We start from the raw sequence: 24,495 nt of genomic DNA on the forward strand, positions 1-24,495 counted from the left end.
ATTTTCCACCCGGGCCTGTTCAGTAAGAGGTGCAGTGGTGGTCAGGATTGTCCGTGATGGATAACTGATGACTGATGCTACTTCCTCTCCACCGCAGCTTCGATGGGTGGGTCCAGTTTGCAGCCAATTACAATTTAAGATCCAGGTCTCCTGCTCTGTTTATTCAGTTTCTTAGTGTCACCGGCTCCAATGCTGCACCCCAAGAAGACCACTGTCCTTGCCACAGCAGAGTGACAAAACATCTCCATAATTTTGCTGCACGCATGGAAGGATCTCAGCCTCCTTAGGAAAGCCCCTTTTTTGTGCACTGGCTCTGTGTTGGCCTGTAGTTGGTGTGGGTGCCCAGGCCATTTTGTACAAATACAAACTTCTATAATGATACTGACAGGCTGGAGGTTTTTTCTTCATTCTTTCCTTTCTCTCTCTTTCTGTTTGAGAAACCTATATCTTTAAGTCGCAGGTAGAAGGTTGTGGGCCAGAGTTTGTTGCTGGCCTCCCTTGTCAGAGTCTCCTTTCCTGGACAGTAACTCAGTCTGCAGTCTGCAGTTTGAAAACGACTTTCTGAGCCTTTCTTCCTGGATCCAGACTCTCCTGAGGAGATTCATGAATACTGCCAGCAAAACGTACCTGAGACCGGTCAAACTCTGTCCCTGCACTGCTACACTAACAGCTGTTTCAGAATCTTGCCTGCCTGCCAGTCATCCCTCCAGAAACTGTCCAAGAAACAGAGAGATAACGCCTCAGAAGCCATTTAAAAATCTTACAAAATAACTTCGTTCACTGAAACCGTACCAAGCAAGCATACTCTACCAGTTGACCAGCTTCTTAATATAACACAAATACACATTAGAGTATGAGTGCAGATTTTCAGTATATAAGTGGTAACAATGTTTCAATCCTTTACAAAAACACACACTACTCACCCAGAACTTCATCTTTTGGGCCCTGCACAGCTCAAAGCCAAAGTCATGGTTGGTACATTTATCCTGCTTCCTACTCTGTTTTCTCTTTGGAGCTCTACATTTTTGCTCTGGCTCATTAAACACAATTTATAATGCTGCTGTGCCGACAAACTGCTCTGTAAGGACAATTACAGAAAAACAAAGTGTTGCATAGTTGACGTCAACACACACATTTTCCACAAATGACAGACAGCAAGGTCAGAAAATAAAAGTAAACTGTTTTGCCTAGAAATTGCATGTATCATTAATATTCAGTGGAGTGGGAAATGACTGACTACCGAACTAACATTTTAAAGTGATGGCTATTGGGAATGTTAATGTGTTTTTCATTGAACCTGTCAGTAAACAATGTCATAATTATTTTTTTCCCCTCAGTTTTACTTGTTATAATTAAATTTTCTTGCCCTTTGACAGTTGGAATGAGCTCCTCCCTACCTTGAATCGGTTAAGCATAAAAAAATGGATGGATTAAATTTTCAGCGAAATATGTTTCGACCATTAGATGGAACTATATGAGCGCAAAACAAGAAAAAGTGACTGATAAGAGAGCTCGAGCTTCATATTTCTTGTTGGAAAATATGTCTCCTAATATTTCTTGTTGGTCTGAAGACATAAAAGAAGAGTCTAAATAACCTCAAACAGGAACAGACAATAACAAATAATCCTCCTGGGGCTTTGATTTGTTTGTTGAGGTGCTGACTCATAATCCATCCATGTATCGATCATATTCTGTTATACAAAAGGACTCGCTTCCTTTATAGCAGTTGCGGTAATAGAGGAAATGACACCACAGTTGATTATTCACTTTTTCCTGTAGATTATCTCATAGCACAGTGAGCAATAACTGTACCTGTTAATAGGTATTTTGTGTGTCATTTTTCTCCTATAAGAGGTTTGATTCTTGGAATGAATTTGTCATGTAACCGGTTGAGGTTGTCGGTTATAGCCGGAGTAACTTATCAATTCTGATTGGTGGACTTACTGCATACTGTAACATATGTGCATATAAATTTTAGCAGTAACATGTTAAGAAAATGCTTATGCTTTTTCTAGTACTCCATAATAAGAAGAGCAGTTTTGTCAGACAAAATGATTCAGCTTTTGTGACCTTCAGTGTAATGGTCCAAACGGCTGAAGGCCAAAAAAAATTGAATCATTTAAACTCAAGAAATCTGTCCTCTCTTTATTCTTCTATTACACTTGGGGCAATTGCTTCACTCTTTCTGGCTGCGTCTGAAACAAAAGCCCCTGAGTTTCACAGTGCTGAGTTCTGTAATGTGTTTTTAACAACTGCTCACAGGTAAACCATCCTGTTATTCGTGATCTGTTCACCTTTTCTTTTGAAATAAATGTTTCGTAACAACCCGACTAATTGTTGCCCTTGCTTAAAAGACATGACTCACAGTGTGCATTAGTAGTCCTAGACAAAATAAATTAGCTGTTTGTTCATTCGCTCATTTAGAAACTACACTTTTCCCTCCAAGCCTCCAACGTTTGTCGTTTTCATCTCACAACTCACACTTAAAGTAATCTAAACACATTTCATAATATTCCTTTACCATATTAACTTAAAATATTATAGATAGCAGGGTTTTTTTTATGTCCCCAGAGTGTTATGCAAGTTTAACTTTTATCAAAGCATTCTTAAAATGACAAATCACAAAGGACCTGGAGCTGATCCCAGATCACTTGTAGCACCCTGGACAGGTCTCCAGTCTCTCACAGCGCTTACACAGGGAGACAGACAAGGAATGTACATCCTATGGCCAATCTAGAATCACGAATTTACACGCATGTCATTGGGAGGAAGCAAGAATACCTGAAGAGAATCATAAGTACATGGAAAACAAACAACACAGCGAAAAGTCTCAGCTGCCTGGAAGGTTTGAACAAGAACATTTTCTTGTGTAATATCCAATTTGAAACTCAAGTCCTAAAAAGCCCTAAATGCTCCCTGAGAATATCCAAAATACTATAGTCACTAAAAACTCATGAAGTCACTAAAACTGATTCAGTTTTCAGTTTATCGACTGACACAACAAACAAAATTTAGTTGAGGAACGCAGTGACAACATCCTCTATTTGTCATGATCTGGCTGTGTGGCAGGCAGGAAATAGGACCCAAACACAAACTCACGGGAAAACAGGACTGAACTCAAAATACAGCTTTATTGCTGACAAAAGATGACAAAAGATAACAGCGATACAAAATAACATGAAACTAAACTGGGAAGTACTAAGGAACGGCCTTACGAGGAACCACACGGAGGGGCACACAGTCATGAGGGAGAACGCGACACAGAACTGAGGGAGACGCAGACATAAATACACAGAGGGTTAGCGAGGGAAGTGGGAGCACACGGGGAACACAGGTGACACTGATAATCATAACAAGACACGGCAGGAGTGAACGCAACACTGACGGGAGACGGGCAAAGTAAAACAGGAAGTACAGAGGTTCAGACAGGAGGAGAGAGCACGGGGAGAACACAGACATAACGGGCTGGGGAAAACATGGAATAAAACACAAGGAGAGACGAGGGCTCACAAATACAAAGAGGGGCGCACAAGGGGTAAGAGTCACAAGGGGAAAACACTTAGGGAACATCGTAACAGGGCAACCCAGGAAGCATGGCCTAAATAAGGAACAAAATACAAACATACATGAAACTAAGAATACTGGGCCAACATGGCCCAGGACCATGACACTATTGTCTCTCGGGTCTACTTAAAGTTTCAAGTCATTTAACATTAACATAAAAGTGGCTGCCTCTGTCAATGTTGGGAATAAATTACATTCATGTTCTAACAAAAGTATTGTTGATAAAGTTATATTAAAAGAAAATTACCCAAACTTTGATATGATACATGTTAGTTTAAAAAACAAATGCGTATTACATAGTGTGACTGCAGAAAAGTCTATGTGTAGTCTGGTGTTTTTGCAGCCACAGAGCAATGTTGTCACAGTGTCACCACTTGGTGTCCCTTGATGTGGCAACAGCATCAGAAATGTATTTGTTTGCAGGGCAGTTCCGCAAATACTATCAACATGGTTCATGGTAATCTAACCAGCATATTTCAGGAGTGTAAGGATGAACAGAGTGACACGTGAGGCCTAAAAACAACATTTTTCAGTCTGTTACCCATAAAACTCAGGGAGCAGGCAACATTGCCTACATGTCACTCTTGAATATTTGAGGTACTTTTATCATTTCAAATAACATGTTTAACTGAGGCTTAAGATATGTTGGAGACATTACAGATTATAGAAGGTCTTTGTTCAGAATGTCGATGTCAGTCTGTCCACACTTAAGCTCTTTGATGTTTCAGATTTGGTATTTTCACATGCAGTGGTGCACACTGTGTAGTAGTTGTTAGTATATACTCATTTTAGCAAGAACCCAGACCTGCCTGTTAGTTTAAACTGTGATTCTAAATTAGCATGGTTGTGTGACTTCCTGTATTAGGCCTGTGGTAGACTTGCATTCTGTCTAAGGTGTACTCCCCCTCTTCATCTTGTGAACCTATTAAAACGATCATGAATTTATTTAGTCCCTAAGGACCCCAAAGCGCTTCATCCACCCATTCACTCACACATTCACACACTGGTGATGGCAAGCTACATTGTAGCCACAGCCACCCTGGGGCGCACTGACAGAGGCGAGGCTGCCGGACACTGGCGCCACCGGGCCCTCTGACCAAAATAAGAAAAATAAGAGAAAACAAGCAAAAAAAAAGAGAGAGAGAGAGCAGCATAATAAACACAACGCCATTGCATTAATCCAGCTAAATATAAATAACAGTAAATACTAAATGATGAATGTTGTTGTCCAGCACACAGGACCAACAGCGCACAAGGTAGCAGCCAAGAAAGGTGTGGTTTGTGTCTATGAACAGTGAACACCCGTGTGTGCGCCTGTGTGCACACCTTTGTGGATGAGCGCGCTTGTATTGAAAAGGTTTCTCCATGTAATGATCTGCTAGAGGGTGTGGGGAGCCATAGCCCTGTCTCCCAGAGCATGAAGCATGCATGGAGAAGATCCAGGCCCCAGACATCCAGAGGCCCCAGTGTACGAGAGCGATCTGTCTGCCTGCGTCAATTTCTACTACAACATTCAGGATATAACATGACATGAAATCCTGGATCGATCCTGGATCGATCAGTGGTTCAGGCTGCTGGTGGTCGTGTAATGGTGTGGGGGATATTTTCTTGGAGCATTTTGGAACCCTTAGTACCAACTGAGCGTCCTTTAAACACCACAGTCTGCCCGACAGACACAAGCCTGGAAACTGAAACAAAACTCAATAAAAACTAATGAGAGAGAAAAAAAACTCAATTAACTCTGTGTTTGAGAATGTTGCTGATGTCCAGGTCATAAAGTGCTCTGCTGCTATTGGCTGTGCGCCAGATTATACGAACTGATTTACCGGCAGTCACGTGTGGTTCGCGTGTCTCCGGCGCGGGGAGGTATTTAAATGAGCTCCCTTTCACGTCGCCGAGATAATAACAGACTGAAATAATCAAAGTTTGAAGGCGGTTGAGGAGTTACTTCACTTCCTCTTTTTCTCTCTGTCTTTCCAGTTGGGTAATACCTCCTGTTCAGTTCAGGGTTTGCTTCAGTTCCTGTTACATGATGGCTGAAATAAAGCGTTAGTTAGGAAAATGTGGCGGAGGGTCGGGTGCCGTCTATCATAACAGCCTCGGTTGAAGCCGTTGGAGTGCTTCTGTGTTGCTCAGCGGAATAACTGTCAGCTCTAAATGCATTTGAACAGCGGATTTGTCTGAGGTCTGATTACAGGATAAAAAGATGTACACTTTCCAACTTGTATTTATCCTGGCTGGAATCTCATCCATTCGTGCTGGTAAGTCAATTTTAGCATTTTATGCGTCGCATAGTTGGAAAACAAAATAAGTATTAAAGGGATTTCCAGATATGCTGAGCAATAAAACTCAGTTCTGGGCTTTATGGGAAATGCCCATTTTTTGTTCTACTTTCAGTAATGAAGGGTAGCTACTCTTGCATGTGTGCTTTATTTGAAATAAATAAAGACCCAAATTTACCTACAAATATTCTCACTTTGAAAGAATAATAACCTCCAGCATTTTAAATAATTATGATCTGAAATAAGATCAGAATCCTAAACTTTTTAACTGTATCAGAGTTTTGCTTTGAATGGTGTTATTTCTGTTTAAGTATGCATTACTAAGAATGACTCGTTTTTCTTCTAAAAGCAAAGATCCGGATAGGTGGTAACCATATGTGGCTCCATTGATTTAATAAAACACCTCATTTTTTAACCAAAGTGAACAGAACCTGATGAAATGTCTGACAATCCTTCTCCGATTACTGAAAACCAACAAATATTCTACATGGAAGTGTCCCTGCTTGTCTAAATATTTTCCATGAGGACTAGAAGAGAAAAAAAAATAAACTTATGCAATAACAAATCTAATCAGATTGAAAAGTTACAGTGCTTTTCCTTTCTAACTTGTACAAGGTTACACCTATTCTGGGAACTCCTCTAATGGTCTGTTGCTTTTCTTTATAACAGATGATCGCATTGTCCTTTTTAGATAAGTTAAAGTAACAACACAACAATTAAATATTGTAAAAATAGACCATCCTTCTTCAGTGTAACAGTTTTATCAGGAGAAATGTGCTAAATAATCTAAACTATCCAAACTACGTTACAAACTACATTATTAACAAGTCTTTATACATGTTTTCCCAACTTGAGGGTGAGGTACCTCCAAAGGGCCAGGGAGACCTCCGATAGTCTCATTAATTCATGGGACTCAAACACCATGAATCAAAGGTAAAATATGTATTAACTCTGGCGTAATATTCTTCACTGGTTTTATAAAACTATGAAATTATTTGTTAATGTTTCAATTCGATTCAATTCAATTTTATTTATATAGCGCCAAATCACAACAACAGTCGCCTCAAGGCGCTTTATATTGTACAGTAAGTAATGTTAAGGTCGTGTCTCTGTCATGCCACCACAGGGGGCACTGACCTCTTGGAAGTCAGGGAACAGGGTACATATGGTGCTAAGCATGAGAAAAGCAGCTTGATTCAAACCAAATGCAGTGCAATACACGTTTCAGACATCACACCTGTTCAGAGGACTTTTGAAGATTTAGTTTGTTATTGTTCAGTCACTAAATGTGAGTCAGAGCACCAGCGATCGTAGTTTTCACAGAAATTTCTCAGAAATTTTTCTTTTTAATTGATGACGGTGTAAGAGTTGATGCTGTTTGGAGCATGTCATCTTGTTTACATAGCAGACTCAGGGTCGTGTCAGATCGTCACGATGCTATTATTTGTAATAATGAATCTCAAAGAGCTCATGTACCGTTAATGTGAACTGAAATCTTTCTGTGGCTGCTTCACATAATAAGCTTTAAACCTGAAACTGTTAGTGAGCACTAACAGAAAGTATTGTGAATTGATAGCATACTTTCCATGAATTCCCCCTGAGGCATTCTGCAGTATGTTACAGATGCAAGGATGAGGATCAGGCGTAGGAACTTGAAATGAGACATTGTGGGAATCTGACTAATCTGCTTTCTGATCTAAATAAAGGTTCACAGGCTTCTAGATTTACATTATTCAAGTCACTGATTGTGATTGGGCCTTGGACCACCCCAGACTCTGTCTATTCTCTACTCTCAGTGCCCAAACAATAATCTTTTTTTTAAATAACTATAAGCTTCTCTAAGGATGTAAGGCTTAGTCTACACAAAAACAAGCAAAAATTCATTTTTCACAAACGTCTGTTGAGAAGTGGATCATGGGTAGGTTTTCAAAGCGTAAGCTATTGCATTTCAATTAAGTGTTATTGTTTCCAGGGTTATGGCATTACTGGCCTGCTATGCTGCTTGTCTTACTGTAGCTAGCACCTGGGATTTTCCTGCTGTAACTCATCAGAATGCCTCCAGTTAACACAGACATGGCAGTAAAAACTGTTTAAAATACTGAAGATATGTCCATCCTGCTGATTGATGATCGAGCTTTTCAGGATGATCACAGTTAAGACTCATTAAAAAAACAAAAACAAAACAAAAACTACCTGATTCAACGCTGGCTGTCTAAAATGGAAACTTCTGGTCATCAAAAAATAAGCTTTAAATGTCACATGGAACGAACCTGTTACAGCTAAAACTTGCACAAGCATGCCAAATTAAGTAAAGTTGTGAGCAAGCTATAAAGTCATCGCATTAAAGGATGGAATAAGCATGATGAGTTTTTCCAGGTAAGAAAACTAACCTGGGCATGGACGGTGTTATGGTGTAGCTTTGATGAAATTACAGAACGAGTCATCAAAGAAAGTCTTGTGTATCATATCGTATTCATTTTAGGCTGCTGACATACTTGATTGACTCATTCATCTCAGTTGCGAAACTTCTACGTTGCAGAAAACAGTGCAAGAACAGCAAGAATAAGAAAAAGATTTTTCTTGATAGCTTTGCATTATTCTGGATGTTACACTGGTTATTTTTGCATTTCGAATGCTATAGATTAATGTTTTAACATTTTTAGCGATCGTGACTTTATTACATTTAAATCTTTGCATAAGATGCAAAGCCTAATTAACAAAACTTTCTCTTGTATCACATTCAGTCTCCAGTTTGCACGGATTTTTCTGCTGATTTAAAATTGTGTTGGACTAAGAAGTGGGATTAGATTACAGTTAGGCGAGCAAAAGTCTCAAGCCACTCCTCATTTATTTATATTTTCTTGAGAAAATGGGGAAATAACAAGCTTAAAAGTCAATATTTTGTATGACCACCTTTATTTTTCAGCACAGCCCAAACTTTTAGGAATAATTCTCCAGGCTCCTTGAAGAACATTCAAAGCTCTCCTTTGGATGTCGGCTGCCTTTTTGTTCTGTTCTGTGTCAAGATGATCCCACACTGCTCGATAAAGTTGAGGCAGATCCATGAATGAAAGTGCTACATTGTGTGTTTTTTATATCCTGGTATGCTTTCACTGCATTGGTGTATTTGGGATTATTGTCAGGTTAAATAATGAAGCCATTTCCAGTCAGGTGCTTTCCAGATGATACTTCATGGTGGATCAAAATTTAGTGGAACTTTTCTGTGTTTGGGTTCACATCTCAGGTTATTTTTCAGGTTTTTGTTAACTTTTTTCCTCTTTCTTGAGGACACATTCATGTGATCATGTGCTGCAGAGTATCTTTTTTACTGCTTGCCACTTCTTCTTTTTTCCTCAGTTACTTTTAAGGACACACTGCACACTATGCTGACATATGCAGAGGTTTCGACTAATTCGCTCTTTGGGAACCAACTGGTTGATGCAAAATCCTATTTTATGCCTGTCAGACTGTGTTTTTAAGACTTTACAAAAACCTAGAGAACTATTCCTTTTTTTTTTTTTAAAGAAAAATGACAAGAAAGTCTGATTTCCTGGAAGCAAAAATATGAAGAAATGAGAATTGGTTCAAGAAAAAGAAAGGAAGCTGGGTAAGAAGAACCTCGTATTCTCAGAGTAGCAGACTATGACCCAACCCAAGTGTAAAAAAAACCCTCTGTACAAGAGGAAGTGTGGGCTAAATACAAAAAAAGTGAACAAACAGTCGAGGCTGGTATTGTTGCAGTAAGGAGTCAGACCAAAATGTAGCACTCAGAAACAAGGGTTAAAACTAACAAGCAGCTTTATTGCTGAACTTCAACGAACCACAAAATAATGCAGGTTAAAAAATAAGAAATACACTCTTTAAAGAGGGAACATCAACAAGAAGCAAGGACACAGCCAAGAGGAAGAACTGAGACAATATATATTCACACAGACTAATGAAGGGAAGGGAAACAGGTGGGATCACAGCTGGGGCTCATTACAACTGACAAAGGAAATAGAACTACACACAAGATACAAGTAAGAACAGACACCAAAATAAAACAGGAAAAAACAAAGCACAAATGCGCAGGCTTGACACAATGACAGAAAGGTGAGCAAACACTGAGAGACCAGACAGACACGGGGACACAGGTGAGGAAAGGGGTAAGAAAAGATGATGAGTTAGATAAAACCAAGACACATGGACTTAATGAGACATAATCAGAGAAGAAGAATTTAGAAGTTGAGTGCTGGAGGAAATAAAAAGAATAAAATGAAGTGGTCTTATAGATCGTTTTTTCTACTCTACCTGAGCACTCTACGACATGCCTCAGTCACCCGTTCACACCCATTCATCCATCCATCCATTTTCTTCCGCTTATCCGGGGCCGGGTCGTGGGGCCAGCAGCCCAAGCAGAGAAGCCGAGACCTCCCTCTCCCCAGCCACCTCCTCCAGCTTACCCGGAGGAACACCAAGGCGTTCCCAGGCCAGCCCAGAGATATAATCTCTCCAGCGTGTCCTGGGTCTGCCCCGGGGGTCTCCTCCCAGTGGGACATGCCTGGAACACATCACCCAGGAGGCTCCCAGGAGGCATCCTTCTCAGATGCCCGAAACACCTCAACTGGTTCCTTTCGATGTGGAGGAGCAGCGGCTCTACTCTGAGCCCCTCTCGAATGGCCGAACTTCTCACCCTATCTCTAAGGGAGAGGCCAGCCACCCTTCGGAGGAAACCCATTTCCACCGCTTGTATTCGCAATCTCGTTCTTTTGGTCACTACCTACAGCTCGTGACCATAGGTGAGGGTAGGGACGTAGATCAACCGGTAAATTGAGAGCTTCGCTTTTACACTCAGCTCTCTCTTCATCACAACAGGCCGGTACAGTGTCCACATCACTGCAGCCGCTGCACCAATCTGTCTATCGATCTCCCGCTCCCTTCTCCCATCACTCGTGAACAAGACCCCGAGATACTTAAACTCCTCCACTTGGGGCAGGGTCTGGTCCCTGACCCGGAGTGGGCACGGACGAGACCAAGACACCCATTCATGCAAGCGCTTTTTTCCTATGCTTTAGTGCTTTCTGTGAGCCAGCTGTTTTCCCTGTTTCTATGCATCTGATAACCTAAGCAATCCATCTGCCGGCTTCAGCTTTTGCTACAGAGACAAAAGAGTTTTTCCAATTACCTTAATTAAAATGATCATTTCCTCCAGGCCCCAACAGCAACACCTGCAGTGTTTACCCTAAAGATCTATACATCAAAGCAGGAGAGAACATCACGATAACATGTCAGAGCGCGTGCGATGGCACGAGCAAAATCTACTGGAAACTGAACAACGATCGCATTGATGATAGCCTGTCCAGCATGTTGAACCGCACACACACAGTCTTGTCACTCAGAAATTTCACTCACCCTCGTGCGACATTGCAGTGCTATACTGCAGATACTCAGCAAGTCATTGGAGGCACCATTATAGAAACGTACTGTAAGAAGTCATTTTCTTCCATTACCAACATAAATATAGTTGAGCATTCCTGCATTAAAAGGAAATGTAGGACATTAATAACTTAATTTCTCTTCAGCAGCAAAACCCAGAAATATTTCATGTGTCCATTATAAGCTTAATCAAGAGGAAAGCGGTGGCTTAGACAGCCTCACATGCACATGGGAGCATCACATGAATCCCCCAGTGAACTATGCCGTAGAGAGGTAAGTTTTGTATTTTCTTTCTCTTGTGTATAACAACGAATGTAGATTTTTTTCCCCTTTGTTTTAATGCTTCTTAAATTATTTAATAGATTTTTCTTTCCTTCAGTGTTTTTTATAAACAAAAGGAAATTTTACAATGCCACTCAAAGAAAACAACATGCACACTCACAGAACTATTCACACTTCGAGATGACAACATCACTGTTACCGTGAAAGCCACAACTCATCACTGGAATGTTTCCTCTGAGCCTCGTACATTTGCGCTACATGACATAAGTAAGTGACATGGATTACATTGCATATAACTATATTTATGAATGTTTTTGATGATGTTGAAATGTCTGCTACTCAGGTAAAAGTCTTCCCCCAAAGGATCTAGAGGTGGCTGACTCTGCAGGTTCGCTCTCAGTTAAATGGCGACGACTTTCTCCGTTAGAGCCGGGTCGCTGTGAAGTCAAATGCAGGAAGGTACATTGCTCTTTCATTACATGCACAGCTGCTCACTTTGAAACAATAACAAGAATTAGTTACGACACTGCCATAAAAATGCTGAATGAAACACAACAGTTTCAATGACGATGACCACAAGTTACGTCATTTTCATACATTAAACAGCAAGTTACATAAACAGATTTCCAGGAAGACAAAATAAAAAGGAAGTCCCAAAAAATGTGTCATCTCAATCTACAGTCATGTCAAAAAACAATTCTCCCACTGGAATTAAGAGAGTAAGCAGCAGCTTGATGCTGCTATGCAAATGCACTAGATTAACTGATGAGCAAGTGTAACTAGCACTAACATAATCAGACAGTCTTTCTAGGAATTAATTTCCAAGTAAATTCGCCTCCAGGTCAAACTTTGAAAGGACTCTTCAGGAGTCAGTTAGCATGTGAAATTTTAAACTTAATGACAGCAAAATTAGAAAACGACTGAACAAGTAAGACTTGTTTGGAAGGGATGCCAAGAGAAAGCCTCTTCTCTCTAAAAGGAACATAGCAGCACATAAATGTTTGGCCATAATGCACACGACCACCAAACACAACATATCAGCACAAACAGCTCATAGCAGCTGTCACAGGACCTGGGCCCCTTGTAGTCATTGAGTCAACTATGAACTCCTCTGCAAGTATTCTAGAGTCAGATGGGACGAGTATATCTGATAGTTCAAGCTTTGCTGGAACCGGGCATGTGCAACCGGACAGTGATCCCAAGGACAGCAGCAGAGCTACACAAGAATGGCTGAATTTCTCTGAAAAAGAAATTAATAAAGCTGTTGCAATGACCCACTCAATGTCCAGTCCATCTGACTGAAATGCTGCGGCGGGACATTACGAGACAAATTCCCACAAACCTCAATGAAGCAATGTGAGAAGCATGTGAGAGACTGATGAAGTCAAACAGAAAATGGCTACTTCGATTTGTTGCTGTTAAAGTTTGTTCTACAAGCTATTAAATCCTGGGCTGTACTTATTTCATCTCATGTGTTGTGGAAGTTTAACTTAATAAAGCCCGCAGACAAACGGTGAGCGTAGCTGGCATCCTTTAATTAAAAAGAACAAAAAACCCAAACTTGGTGGGAGCAGCCATCGCGGGGCAAATGACCAGCAGAGTCTCTCCTGAACCCAGAACAGCCCTGGGTTTAAATACCTTCTACAGAAACAAAAGGCAGTGCACAGCTGTTTACACTCCCTTGCTACCTGATACAGTGGTTGAAAACAAAAGACTCTTCCTGTAGAATTGTCTGCTTCCTCCCAACTTCCTGAAATAAAATCACATGGCTGTTCAATGGCATGAATAAGGTGTGAGACATTGAGACCTGCTAAAACCCAAGTAAATAATGTGAATAATACATAAATAAAGGAAATTCTAATACACATGTTAATAGTTTTGCCTAGAGTCTTGTGAAAGTTAATTTAGTTGGTTAAGCAATAATGTTTTAAAATAGTACCCAATATGTGCCTTAGCTAAAGATTTCTGTCCAGAAAAAAATTATATATCTAGTCATAAACAGTATTTGTGTCATCAGATGCAAAAGTGCAGATGGTATAAACTGCTATAAAGCTGTGGAATGGGAAATAAAATGTAGACACTATATAAGCTCTTTTTGTTTCTGCCAACATGTTTGCAATATTTAACCCTTCATGGCTAACTGGGGACTTGTTTCACTTCCAGGTTTTAGCTGGAGGAGAAATTGTCGAGGTAAGGAAAAGCTGACTTATCTCAAACCTCTAATCTCTGCGGTATTTGAGGAATGCAGAAATAAAAACACATTTACTGCACAGGTAGTTATGGAAGCCCGTTTCCGCCACAAAAAAAAAAAAGGATCCATAACTCAAAATTTCGAGTTATTTTCTCGAAATTTCGACATATTAACTCAAAATTTTGAGAAAAGCAACTCGAAATTTCGAGTTATTTTCTCGAAATTTCGACATATTAACTCAAAATTTTGAGAAAAGCAACTCGAAATTTCGAGTTAGCGCTGCCAATCAGTAATCTACGTGAATGACGTCATTTCCATGTTACCCGGAAGCTGAAGCCATAAGCTACAAATGCTACAGCTAAGCTACCGGTATTACATCCAGTCGTGAATGCACAGATTGCTGAGTGTTTTCAGCCTGGCTTCACAAATGATGAAATCCCTGTGTTATTAGCTGAGTCACATGGTGTTACTATCAGCAAACATACTTTAATTTGTTGGGATCCGTTTTTGAGTGCGCGGTCCTGCGCCATATGCTTCCGGGTAACAAGAAAGCGACCTCATTCACGTATATTTTTGATTGGCAGAGCTAACTCGAAATTTTGAGAAAAGTAACTCGAAATTTCGAGTTATATTTCTCGAAATTTCGAGTTATTTTCTCAAAATTTCGAGAAAATAACTCGAAATTTCGAGTTATGGATACTAGCTTTTTTTTTTTTTAGTGGCGGAAACGGGCTTTCATAGGTAGTGAAGGTAAAACACAAATTAGATAACCTGTAATCACCTAAAAATCATATGCAGTGGTCCCTCACTATAATGCGGTTCACGTTTCGCATTTCACGTTTCACGTTTCACAATGCCCTGCAAAACAGCCTCGCTGTTTTGCAGCGCATTGTGTTCTGCGTCCTGATTGGCTGTAGACCATTATCAATCAATCTCGTGCTGTGTCTCCTGCACAGTATAGAATGCGTTCAGGTAGTCAAATTTACATAAATCTTCGAGCTGTGGCAGTGTGACTCTGAAGAGCTGTACTGTATGTTTGTAAGTTTTCTCCCCAACAAACTCAACAATGTTGACTAAACGTTTTTGCACCGTCAAAGGCAACCACGGGTTCCTTTGTTTTCATTCTATAATACTGGACTTATTTTTCTACGAAGGTTTGAACTTTGAGAGTGTTTAAACAAGAGAGAAAAGTGTGAAAATCTTCATGCCTGTCTGAGAAAAGTGCATAAAGTGTGTAGTGACGGGTTTTTACAGCCTTAAAACATTTATAATAATTGTAAAAAAACCAAAAATTAACAAAGTCGGCTACTTCGCGGATTTCACCTAGAGCTGTACTGTATGTTTGTAAGTTTTCTCCCCAAGGGACATAAAGCTGTGGAATGGGAAATAAAATACATACATGAGGGACATAATGGATATACTGTGCTAGTTGGAAGAAACAAATAGAAAATAAATAAGCAGCATGTGATATTTCTATAGCTGAATATTTAGGCTGTATCCATAACTGACGCAATTGATTTCTCAGTATATTCATTTTTAACTTCATTATAAAATATTTTCAGCATTCAATTTTGACAGCGATTTGTTTCGAAATGTTTCTAAGAATTAAAAAATATTATAATACTAATATTATAATATTCCTTTTAATTAAGTTACAATTAATTATCTTTAGATAAGATTAAACATTACTTTTAACAAATAAAAACATTCAGCTAAAGGATGACTTCTGGCAAATAGTGGTGACATTTGGCAAGAAAAGTATTTTTACTTAATGTAATAAATTATTTAAAAACAAATCTAAAACTCCTCAACTTCAAAAAAGTTCCTTGTTGCATGGATTTTTTTTCCTGGATAATCAATTCAACAAAATAAAAAATAAACCTTTATAAATCTCGATTCTTTTTAAACATGCACCCTATAAATTTAGTGACTGTTGGTAAAAGCTTTGAGTATGTTTTAGAAGTGAAGTGATGTTCCTAAGAAGAAATGTTTGTTTCTCCTAGTGTGACCACAGTGAGACTGGAAACAATACAAGACCATATTGTCTACTAAATGATGAAGCTAATGGGTCCATCATGATCAACAATGTGGATTCCTGCACTACCTACGGCTTTTCAGTACGCTGTGTTTTGGGGAAGGCCATCTGGAGTGACTGGAGCAAGGAAAAACTACATGTGACCAAACTAAACAGTAAGCATGGGTGTACCTTTGTGCTGAACATTGGGGGGGGGGTCAAGATCTCTGAAATGAGTAAAGAAAATCAACAGCCTTGAATTGGGATACAGCCCATGTGTTTGCAACAAACCGTTTATTTTGCAAATCGAGCTCAACACTGCCCCTAGCGTCCTGGAACACTTCCGTTGTGTTTTGGAGTTTGCCTGTGTTTTGTATTTTGTACGTGTTTTGGAGTTTGCACGTGTTTTGTATTTTGTACGTGTTTTGGAGTTTGCATGTGTTTTGTATTTTGTACGTGTTTTGGAGTTTGCACGTGTTTTGTATTTTGTACGTGTTTTGGAGTTTGCACGTGTTTTGGAGTTTGCACGTGTTTTGGATTTTGTACGTGTTTTGGATTTTGTACGTGTTTTGGAGTTTGCATGTGTTTTGTGCTTTGGAATTTGTAAGTGTTGTGGAGTTTGTACATGCTTTGTCTCTAGGGGCCACCTTAGGTTTGAGGCCCTGAGAGGGAACATTATCAAGGAATGTTAAAGGAATGAAGTCTGAAACATTTTGAGTTGCAGGTTTGGACTTGAATGTGATAATACAAAGTCAAAAGTTTAGTCTTTTATGCTGTGTAATATGACTGTAGTGTTTAAAAAAAAATACCTCCAGAGAACCGATGTCATGTAACACGAAGATGAGGGTCAGTCTACAACTTCTGCAGCAGAATTACTAAAAATAATGAACTGCGATGGACTTGCGGTCTTTGACGTACCCCGCAGCTCACATCGAGAGAGCTTGGATAGGCTCCAGCTCCCTCCGTGACCCCGAACTGGAGAGGCAGTTCACAAAGTGGATGAATGATTGAATTATTCGCTGTAAACACGTAGTTGTTTGCAGCGGTTACCATGAGCTCCAGGATATTATTTAACGCGTGAACAGACACACTGCTTTCTCCTTTCTTGGCTTCAGACCAAAACCGTTGACAGTTTTCAAATATAATAATATTCCTGCCTGCGTAAAATAGTTTTTCTTATTTTGACCTTTTACAGAGAATCATGTCAACCTGCGCCTGTGGAGAAAAGTGTCTGAACTGGAAGAAAATGGACTTAGAAAAGTCCGTGTCATGTGGAAGGTAAGGAAATATCTCATTGGTGTCTTTAAACAGCAGATTTCTGTATGTTCTATTTTTTTATGTGACAAGCTTCAAATTATCCACACAGGGTATTCCTAAAGACTGTGGAGGCACATTTGATTACACCATAAAACAAACTCGTTACAGTGAACACATGACTGGAGGGAATTATACCTTCTGTGGCAACACAACTTGTGATGTTGTTGTAAACCAAGATGCACACAGAATAAATCTCACAGTCTTCCAGAATAAAGAAGTTCTTGTGGTGAAGTCAGTTTATGTTCCGGCCGTTGGAGAGAGTAAGTTTAAATGCTTTTTACTGAGCATTTTTAATGGGCAATTATTATTGATGTACCAGATTGCTTCAGTTTAATGGACAAAGGCTTTGCTGTGTTGTCAAGCAATTTGCTTCTTTTTTCTTTCACTTTATCTAATCGGCAGGCCTTCCTCAAGTTACCAACATTCAGACCTTATCTGATGACAAAGTTATTAAGGTCAGCTGGATGGCTCCTATGCAGCCAGTCAGTGGGTATAAAATTGACTGGACCCAGGACGGAAGTCAGTACCACTGGAAAGAGAGCGAGTACACGAATGTAACACTCAGCGGTACGTTAGAGAGCAGTGTGATAACGGTAAATTGATGACAGGCTGATAGATGGATGTTTAATAAATTCCAAGGGAGCCTTGTGGCTGGAATCTGAGTCATGCCGATTTATTGGCAAAGACATGATCCATTTGTGTCTTATCTTCCAGCATCATTGGTTCATGGGTGTAGCAAATTATGCATAGCCTGGGTGAGATAGATGTTAAAAGCTGCTCTGTAATCCATTATACATTCTACAGAAAAACAGTTATTTCTTGAAAACTGTGTCCTGAGATGTGTTGCAGTTTGCGGTGTTTCTTTGTGCTCAGTTGTGTTTAAGCAAGCAGAGGAACAGCCAGGCTAAATAGATTTACTCACAATGTTTCTGTGAAGGTCTGGTTCCACGGACCGGGTAAAATCTGTTTCTTGTTTTTTTTTTTTTAAGTATTAGAAAAGACACTATTTTTCAAAGGTTAACAAACAAGGACAATCACCGAAATAGATCCTGTATTTGTATTCTTCATTTCCATTTAGTTTTTGTAGGTCTGCTTCAATAGCATCTGTGTTTACTTATGCTAGTAAGCTGCTTATTGTGAAGCTATTACTTAATTTTTTCTTGTTTATCACAGTTCTCACCCAAGTGCCTTTCATAGTGTCCCCACTTTTATTTCTTCTACATTTCTAACCCTGTAGTCATCTCAGGGCTTCTCAAATCTTCTCTCATAACTCTTTGGATGCCTTCAAACCTCAGATGAGGAAACAGATGACCTAAACTATTTAATTATAAGCATAACTGTTAAAACAAATAAATCATTCTTATCCATTGTTGCACACATATTAAATCTGAAACGTATACTAGATTATAATAGATACTAATCCCAAGAAGCATTTCATCATATAAACAGATCATAAGAACCACTTCACTTGGTGCACTTGGAGCTTTGGTATGTTTAGATTACACAGCTTTTGGTACTTTAGTTATACTCTTGATAGGCTTCCAGCTAAAATATTACCATAGCTAAAGGCGGTATCATATAAAGCATAGAACAAATTCTAATTTGGCACTAACAGCACAAAACTCCTCTAAGGGATGCACGTAATCACTGTTGAGCTGTGTGGCTAAAAAGCTAAACAAGTATGCTGTAACAGTCACTTGCTAGTTCTCTGTCATCAGTTTTCAGACTAGTCTTCCCCCTCTCTTACAGGCCTCCAGGAAAAAAAGCCATATAATATCACAGTAACGCCCCTCTTTGATGACAAGACAGGTCAGGGCACAAAAGTCCTTCATGTTTGCTCCAGTTTTGGAGGTAAGTAATTCAGATGTTTGGATGTATACACTACCAGCAAAGGTTTGGACACACCTTATCATTTAATGATTTTTCCTTGTTTTTATGACTATTTACATTGTTCTCACTGAAGGCAACAAAACTATGAATAAACACATATGGAATTATGGAGAAAATAGTGCTGTCAGCGTTAATGTCGTTAAAAATGACGTTAACGCCATAACTGCAACCCATAACCGACTGGCTGCACGGCGCAAATGCATTAACGAGCTAACTGCGCTGAAGCGTTAACGAGATTAACGCTGACAGCACTAGTAGAAAACAAAAGAATGTGAAATGATTAAAAAAATGTTTTATATTTTAGATTCTTCAAATTAGCCAACCTTTGTTTTGATTACTGCTTCACACACTCTTGGCATTTTCTCGATGAGCTTCGTGAGGTAGTCTCCTCAAATGGTTCTCCAACAGTCTTGAAGGAGTTCTCAGCGATGCCGAGCACTTGTTGGCCCTTTTGTTTTCACTCTGCGCCCATCTCATCCCAAACCATCTCGACTGGGTTTAGGTCAGGTGACTGTGGAGGCCAGGCCATTGGGCGCAGCACTCCATCACTCTCCTTCTTGGTCAAATAGCCTTTACACAGCCTGGAGGTGTGTTTTGGTGTCACTGTCCTGTTGAAAATATAAATGATGGTCCAACTAAATGCAAACTAGATGGGATGGCATGTCGCTGCAGGATGCTGTGGTAGCCATGCTGGTTCAGTGTGCCTTCTATTTAAAATAAATCCCTAACAGCGACACTAGTAAAGCACCCCCGCACCATCACACCTCCTCCATGTTTCACGGTGGGAACCATGCATGTAGAGACCATCTGTTTACCTTTTCTGCATCACACGAAGACATGGTAGAACCAAAGATCGCAAATTTGGACTCATTATATAAAAGCACAGATTTCCACTGGTCTAATGTCCTTGTGTTTTTTGGCCCAAACAAATCTCTTTTGCTTGTTGCTTTTCCTTAGTTGTGGTTTCTTAGCAGCTATTTGACCACAAAGGCCTGATTCATACAGTCTCCGCTGAACACTTGATGTAGAGATGTGTCTGCTACTGGAACTCTGTGTGGTATTTATCTGGGCTCTAGTCTGAGGGGCTGTGAACTTGCGATTTCTGAGGCTGGTGACTCGGATGAATTTATCCTCAGCAGCAGAGGTGACTCTTGGTCTTCCTTTCCTTGGGCGGTCCTCATGCGAGCCACTTTCATCGTAGCGCTTGATGGTTTAAGGCGACTGCACTTGGGGGACACGTCTATTTCTTGTTTCTCTTTACTTAGCTGGTTGGTTCTTGCACAACTGCAGTAACCAACCAACTGATGGTCCCAACCTCATTAAGAAAGCAAGAAATTCCACAAATGTACCCTGACGAGGCACACCTGTGAAGTGAAAACCATTTCAGGTGACTACAACATGTAGCTCATCGAGAGAAAGCCAAGGGTTTGCAGCACTGTCAACAAAGCAAAGGGTGGCTACTTTCAAGAATCTTAAATATAAGACATATTTATTTATCATTTTTTTCTTTGCTACACAATTCCATAAATGCTTGCTTCATATATTTGATGTATTCAGTATGTATAGGGGTAGGCAACTCCAGGCCTAGAGGGCCGGTGTCCTGGAGGTTTTAGATCTCACCTTGGGTCAACACACCTGAATCAAATGATTAATTCATTACCAGGCCTCTGGAGAACTATGTCATGTTGAGGAGGTCATATAGGCTTTTAAATCAGCTGTGTTGGATCACGTACACATCCAAAACCTGCAGGACACCGGCTCTCAAGGCCTGGAGTTGGACACCCCTGATGTAGAAAGTAGTAAATATAAAGAAAACTCATTAAATTAGAAGGTGTGTCCAAACTTTTGACTCATTCTGAAACAGTACTTTTTAAAATGCTGTCCCAAGCTGATGTTGCCCATGCCGCTCCTACAGATCCAGACAGCATTGCTATCACAGTTGTACCTAGCTACCGACAAGCCTTTGTGAGCTGGAATACGAAATCACAGAAGGAATGCAGCGGTGCTGTTCAAAGCTATACAGTCAACTACTACAAGACGCAGGATGTACTGTATCTCAGTGAGTACGCAACGCACTTGTGCGAAGTTTGCACACTTTCATATAACGCAACATTCATAGCATTTCTTTAATGGGTTTCTTCCAGATGTTACTGTGGATGGCAAAATGAGGAACGTCTCTTTAAAAGATCTGAGTCCAGACACCCAGTACACCGTCAATGTCGATGCCAGGGCTCTGACCGGAATATCAAAAAGCATTGATGAGAAATTTACAACCACAAAATTTGGTAAGTGGTCTATAAGAGCTCTGACTTAGAGGAATGATTCAGAATGAGCCTGTGAGCGGATTATCTTTGGTTTGGTGCACCCAATACCACCCTGATACTAAGTTGGTGAATAATCAACAGATGCATCAGCACAATAATCATGCTTTGGCATGTCAGGCCAGTAAAGATTGTTATTTCAGTCAATAGTGACACAGTTTTATTTTTTCATTTTGTTTTCTGGATTGAACAAAATACAGCAAAAAAATGTTTTTGCTTAGTTTAGTCCATTCAATGTCTGTGTAGTTTTATTTATTTTATGTTTTTTAGCAACCTTTATATTTAAATCCACTCAAAACATTCGTGAGTTAAATAACTCAATGGCTGTTGTTACCAGTCATGAACCTGTGTTTTCCTACAGTCGAGCTTTAACCAAACACAGCTCAACTGACTCATAGCAGTAATAACAGCCTAATCCCGACATCAGTGCCAAATATTAAAATTTGATGAGCCTCAGAGAAAATCTCTTTATGGCCTCGATCCAAAGCCTTTGTGTTTTCCAGCAGTTACCTTGGCATGTATCTAAGGACGCAAACAAATAGAAACATTCCTGAAAGTCAGAAACAGGATGCTGCAGTTTTACTGCTCTGAGACCCACAACAGCACTTATTTGCTGACGGCAGACTTGACAACTGCAGAAAAAGTTTAATAATTAATGACGGATCATTTATTTTCCATAAAATATTAATTGTTTTTACAGACAAAAAGGCGTGGCAGGATTTACTTTGCTATTGTAATATTAGCTACAAGTCTATGACCATGGGCATTGCCATGGTCGAAATTGGTCACAGCACAACAGCAAAAACTGAACCAAAAACCTAAAACTCAACAACTACTCTGGTTATTAAGTGGTTTTGAATCTCCACATGCAGTCATGGTAACAAGAAAGTACACTCTCTTTCAGCTCAGGTTTTTTTTGTATCAGGATATAATACAAGTAACGCAGTCGTTAGCAGGTCTTAAAATTAGGTAAATGCAACATTAAAGCAACTACAAAACATGACATATTATGCTGTGCCATTATTTATTTAACAAAGTAATCCAAAAATGCAGTGTACAATTAGACAGTGCAATTAGGTAAATGAACAAGTATGGCTTGTTTAGAAGAGTTGCACATGGCAGTTAGCTTAGGCATGCAAAGTTGCACCCGAACAAACTGAGACTTCCTGTCCTTTGGATGAAACCAAAGTGGCGTCATGAACTGGTCATGTAAGGCAGGCAGGAATGGACCCTAGATGCAGACTCATGGAGGTGAAAATGAACTCAGAAAGTTTTATCGGTTTTATTGCTGGATGGCTGTACTACAAAACTAACTAAATTTGGAATATACATGAAATTAAACACGCAGGTAGGCAGAACACACGGTGGGGAATGAGGAAGAACGCTGGACAGAGGGAAACAGAGGGCTTTAATATGCAAGGAATGACAAGGGAACAGGAAACACATGGGGAAGACAGCTAAGACAAATTAGACATGACGAGTGAGAGAAAGCAAAACTAAACACACTGAAGAGGGAATGCAAGATTTTCACAATAAAACAGGAAACGATGGTGATGACAATGATGACAGGCTGAGGAACAAAGATAAACATGAAAGGCGGGGAGACATGAAATGAAACACAAGGATGGGAAACCAGACACAAAGACACACACAACCCACATAAACACAGACACACAAAGAGGGACACAGAAGGACACAGACACAAGGGGAAATGTAATATTCAAGGAACTAAATGGGGAATATAAGAAACTCAATACGGAATAACTAAGACTACTAATGAAAGTGACTCAGGTCTGTTGCCCCAAAGGATACAGGAAATGTGCTGATTTGCACGACATAGTCATGTCTGATTTTAATGCATTTTCCTCTAAACGCTTGATGATTACTGACGTCATGGCTTTTAGCCTTATTGTTTCTGCAGAGAGATTTCTCTAGAACAAAACAGTAAAGCATTTACAGTATATAATTTAATGAAGAAAAAACAGTATATACCTCTCTGCAGAAACAATGAGGCTGTATCCTTTGGGGCTACAAACCTGAGACATTCTTCTAGAGAAGTACGTCATGCAGCGGGTTGACGGGAACAATGAGGCGACTGCTGAATGTTACAGGTGCTGTCAGAAAGCCAACAAAGGCAGATTACAGTATATAGGAGTGATACACCAGGCTTGTGATGTTCTCCTTTATAGTGGACAGAAATTATTTTTTGGAGTGGAACAAATAATTTGTGTGGCATCTTATTTAATGCAGAACACCTGATTTTTATTTAAATAGTTTGAAATGGTTATTTAAAAAAAGGTAAAAGGTAAATGGCTGCAAATAACTTTGTCTGCAAAACTTGTGCAGAGGATTTTAAAAGTAGCAATTTATATTTGCATTTAAAGTTATGAAATATGATTCATTTAACATGTTTATGGTTTTTACAGTAAAAAATATAACTTTCTACTCGGATTTTATGTTATTTGTCTAATTTTAGATCTATTGTGTTACTACAGTTTGTCTAAATGAAAACATAACTGTAGATTCAGACATGTGAGGTTGTGCTGAAAATAATGATACCAAACAAGGCAAAGTAAATAGTTTTTAAAGGTGAACTGTAGCAGTAAAATCAAAAGTAGTCAAAAACGGCCAATTATACTCTGGAGCCAGAAGGTTAAACATTTTTTTAAAGTAATGCAATAGTTACTTTTCCTAGTAACATATTACTTTTAGAATCTTATAACTCAGCTACTAACTCAGTTACTTTTTTGAAGAAGTAACTGAGTTACTTTTTTGAAGAAGTAACTGGTAACTATAATTAATTACTTTTTGCCCAACACTGGACATGAGAGACTGATAAATTCATACAGAAAACAATTACTTTACATTTGTGTTGCTAAATGTGTTCTACGAGCTACTGAGTCACGAGGTATACTCGGTCTTTCACACAGTGCTTCTTCATTTTCACTTTTTTTTTAGACCATTTCACAGTGTTATATGTCACGAGCTGCTGTTGATCTCGGGTTATATTTACTTAATTTCGAGACCTTGTAAGGATTAGATATTTGCTTTATTATGTCCTGATATACAAAACCTTATAGTTGCCTTTATTTTTTTACACACAAACTGGTATTACCAAAGCTTGATTTTGTTACTATAAACAACACTTTAAAGTCATTTATTTTTATGTACACTTAAAATGGTACAAATGATCTATGTCTGGTGCTGATATCACCAATT

At 39.4% G+C, this 24,495-nt stretch overlaps 1 protein-coding gene across 4 annotated transcripts in view; it reads left to right on the plus strand.

Annotated features, from left to right (window-relative positions):
* The first annotated feature begins 5,438 nt into the window (after positions 1-5,438).
* Positions 5,439-24,495, plus strand: part of LOC102196246 (interleukin-6 receptor subunit beta-like) — a 23,276-nt gene continuing 4,219 nt past the window's right edge. The window contains exons 1-13 of one of the 4 annotated variants that reach the window (XM_013910352.1): positions 5,439-5,825; positions 11,038-11,310; positions 11,408-11,534; positions 11,641-11,810; positions 11,887-12,002; positions 13,707-13,733; positions 15,738-15,924; positions 16,944-17,026; positions 17,115-17,325; positions 17,468-17,632; positions 18,815-18,916; positions 20,871-21,014; positions 21,100-21,240. In XM_013910352.1, the coding sequence (XP_013765806.1) occupies positions 5,771-5,825; positions 11,038-11,310; positions 11,408-11,534; positions 11,641-11,810; positions 11,887-12,002; positions 13,707-13,733; positions 15,738-15,924; positions 16,944-17,026; positions 17,115-17,325; positions 17,468-17,632; positions 18,815-18,916; positions 20,871-21,014; positions 21,100-21,240 (1,801 nt within the window). In that variant the 5' untranslated portion in view covers positions 5,439-5,770. The remainder of the gene's footprint in view (positions 5,826-11,037; positions 11,311-11,407; positions 11,535-11,640; positions 11,811-11,886; positions 12,003-13,706; positions 13,734-15,737; positions 15,925-16,943; positions 17,027-17,114; positions 17,326-17,467; positions 17,633-18,814; positions 18,917-20,870; positions 21,015-21,099; positions 21,241-24,495) is intronic. The other 3 variants (XM_013910353.1, XM_013910354.1, XM_013910355.1) reach the window with 3 other exon arrangements.

The sequence above is a fragment of the Pundamilia nyererei genome, unplaced genomic scaffold (assembly GCF_000239375.1).
Source record: "Pundamilia nyererei isolate P.nyererei 1_Seehausen unplaced genomic scaffold, PunNye1.0 scaffold00041, whole genome shotgun sequence".
NCBI lineage: Eukaryota > Metazoa > Chordata > Actinopteri > Cichliformes > Cichlidae > Pundamilia > Pundamilia nyererei.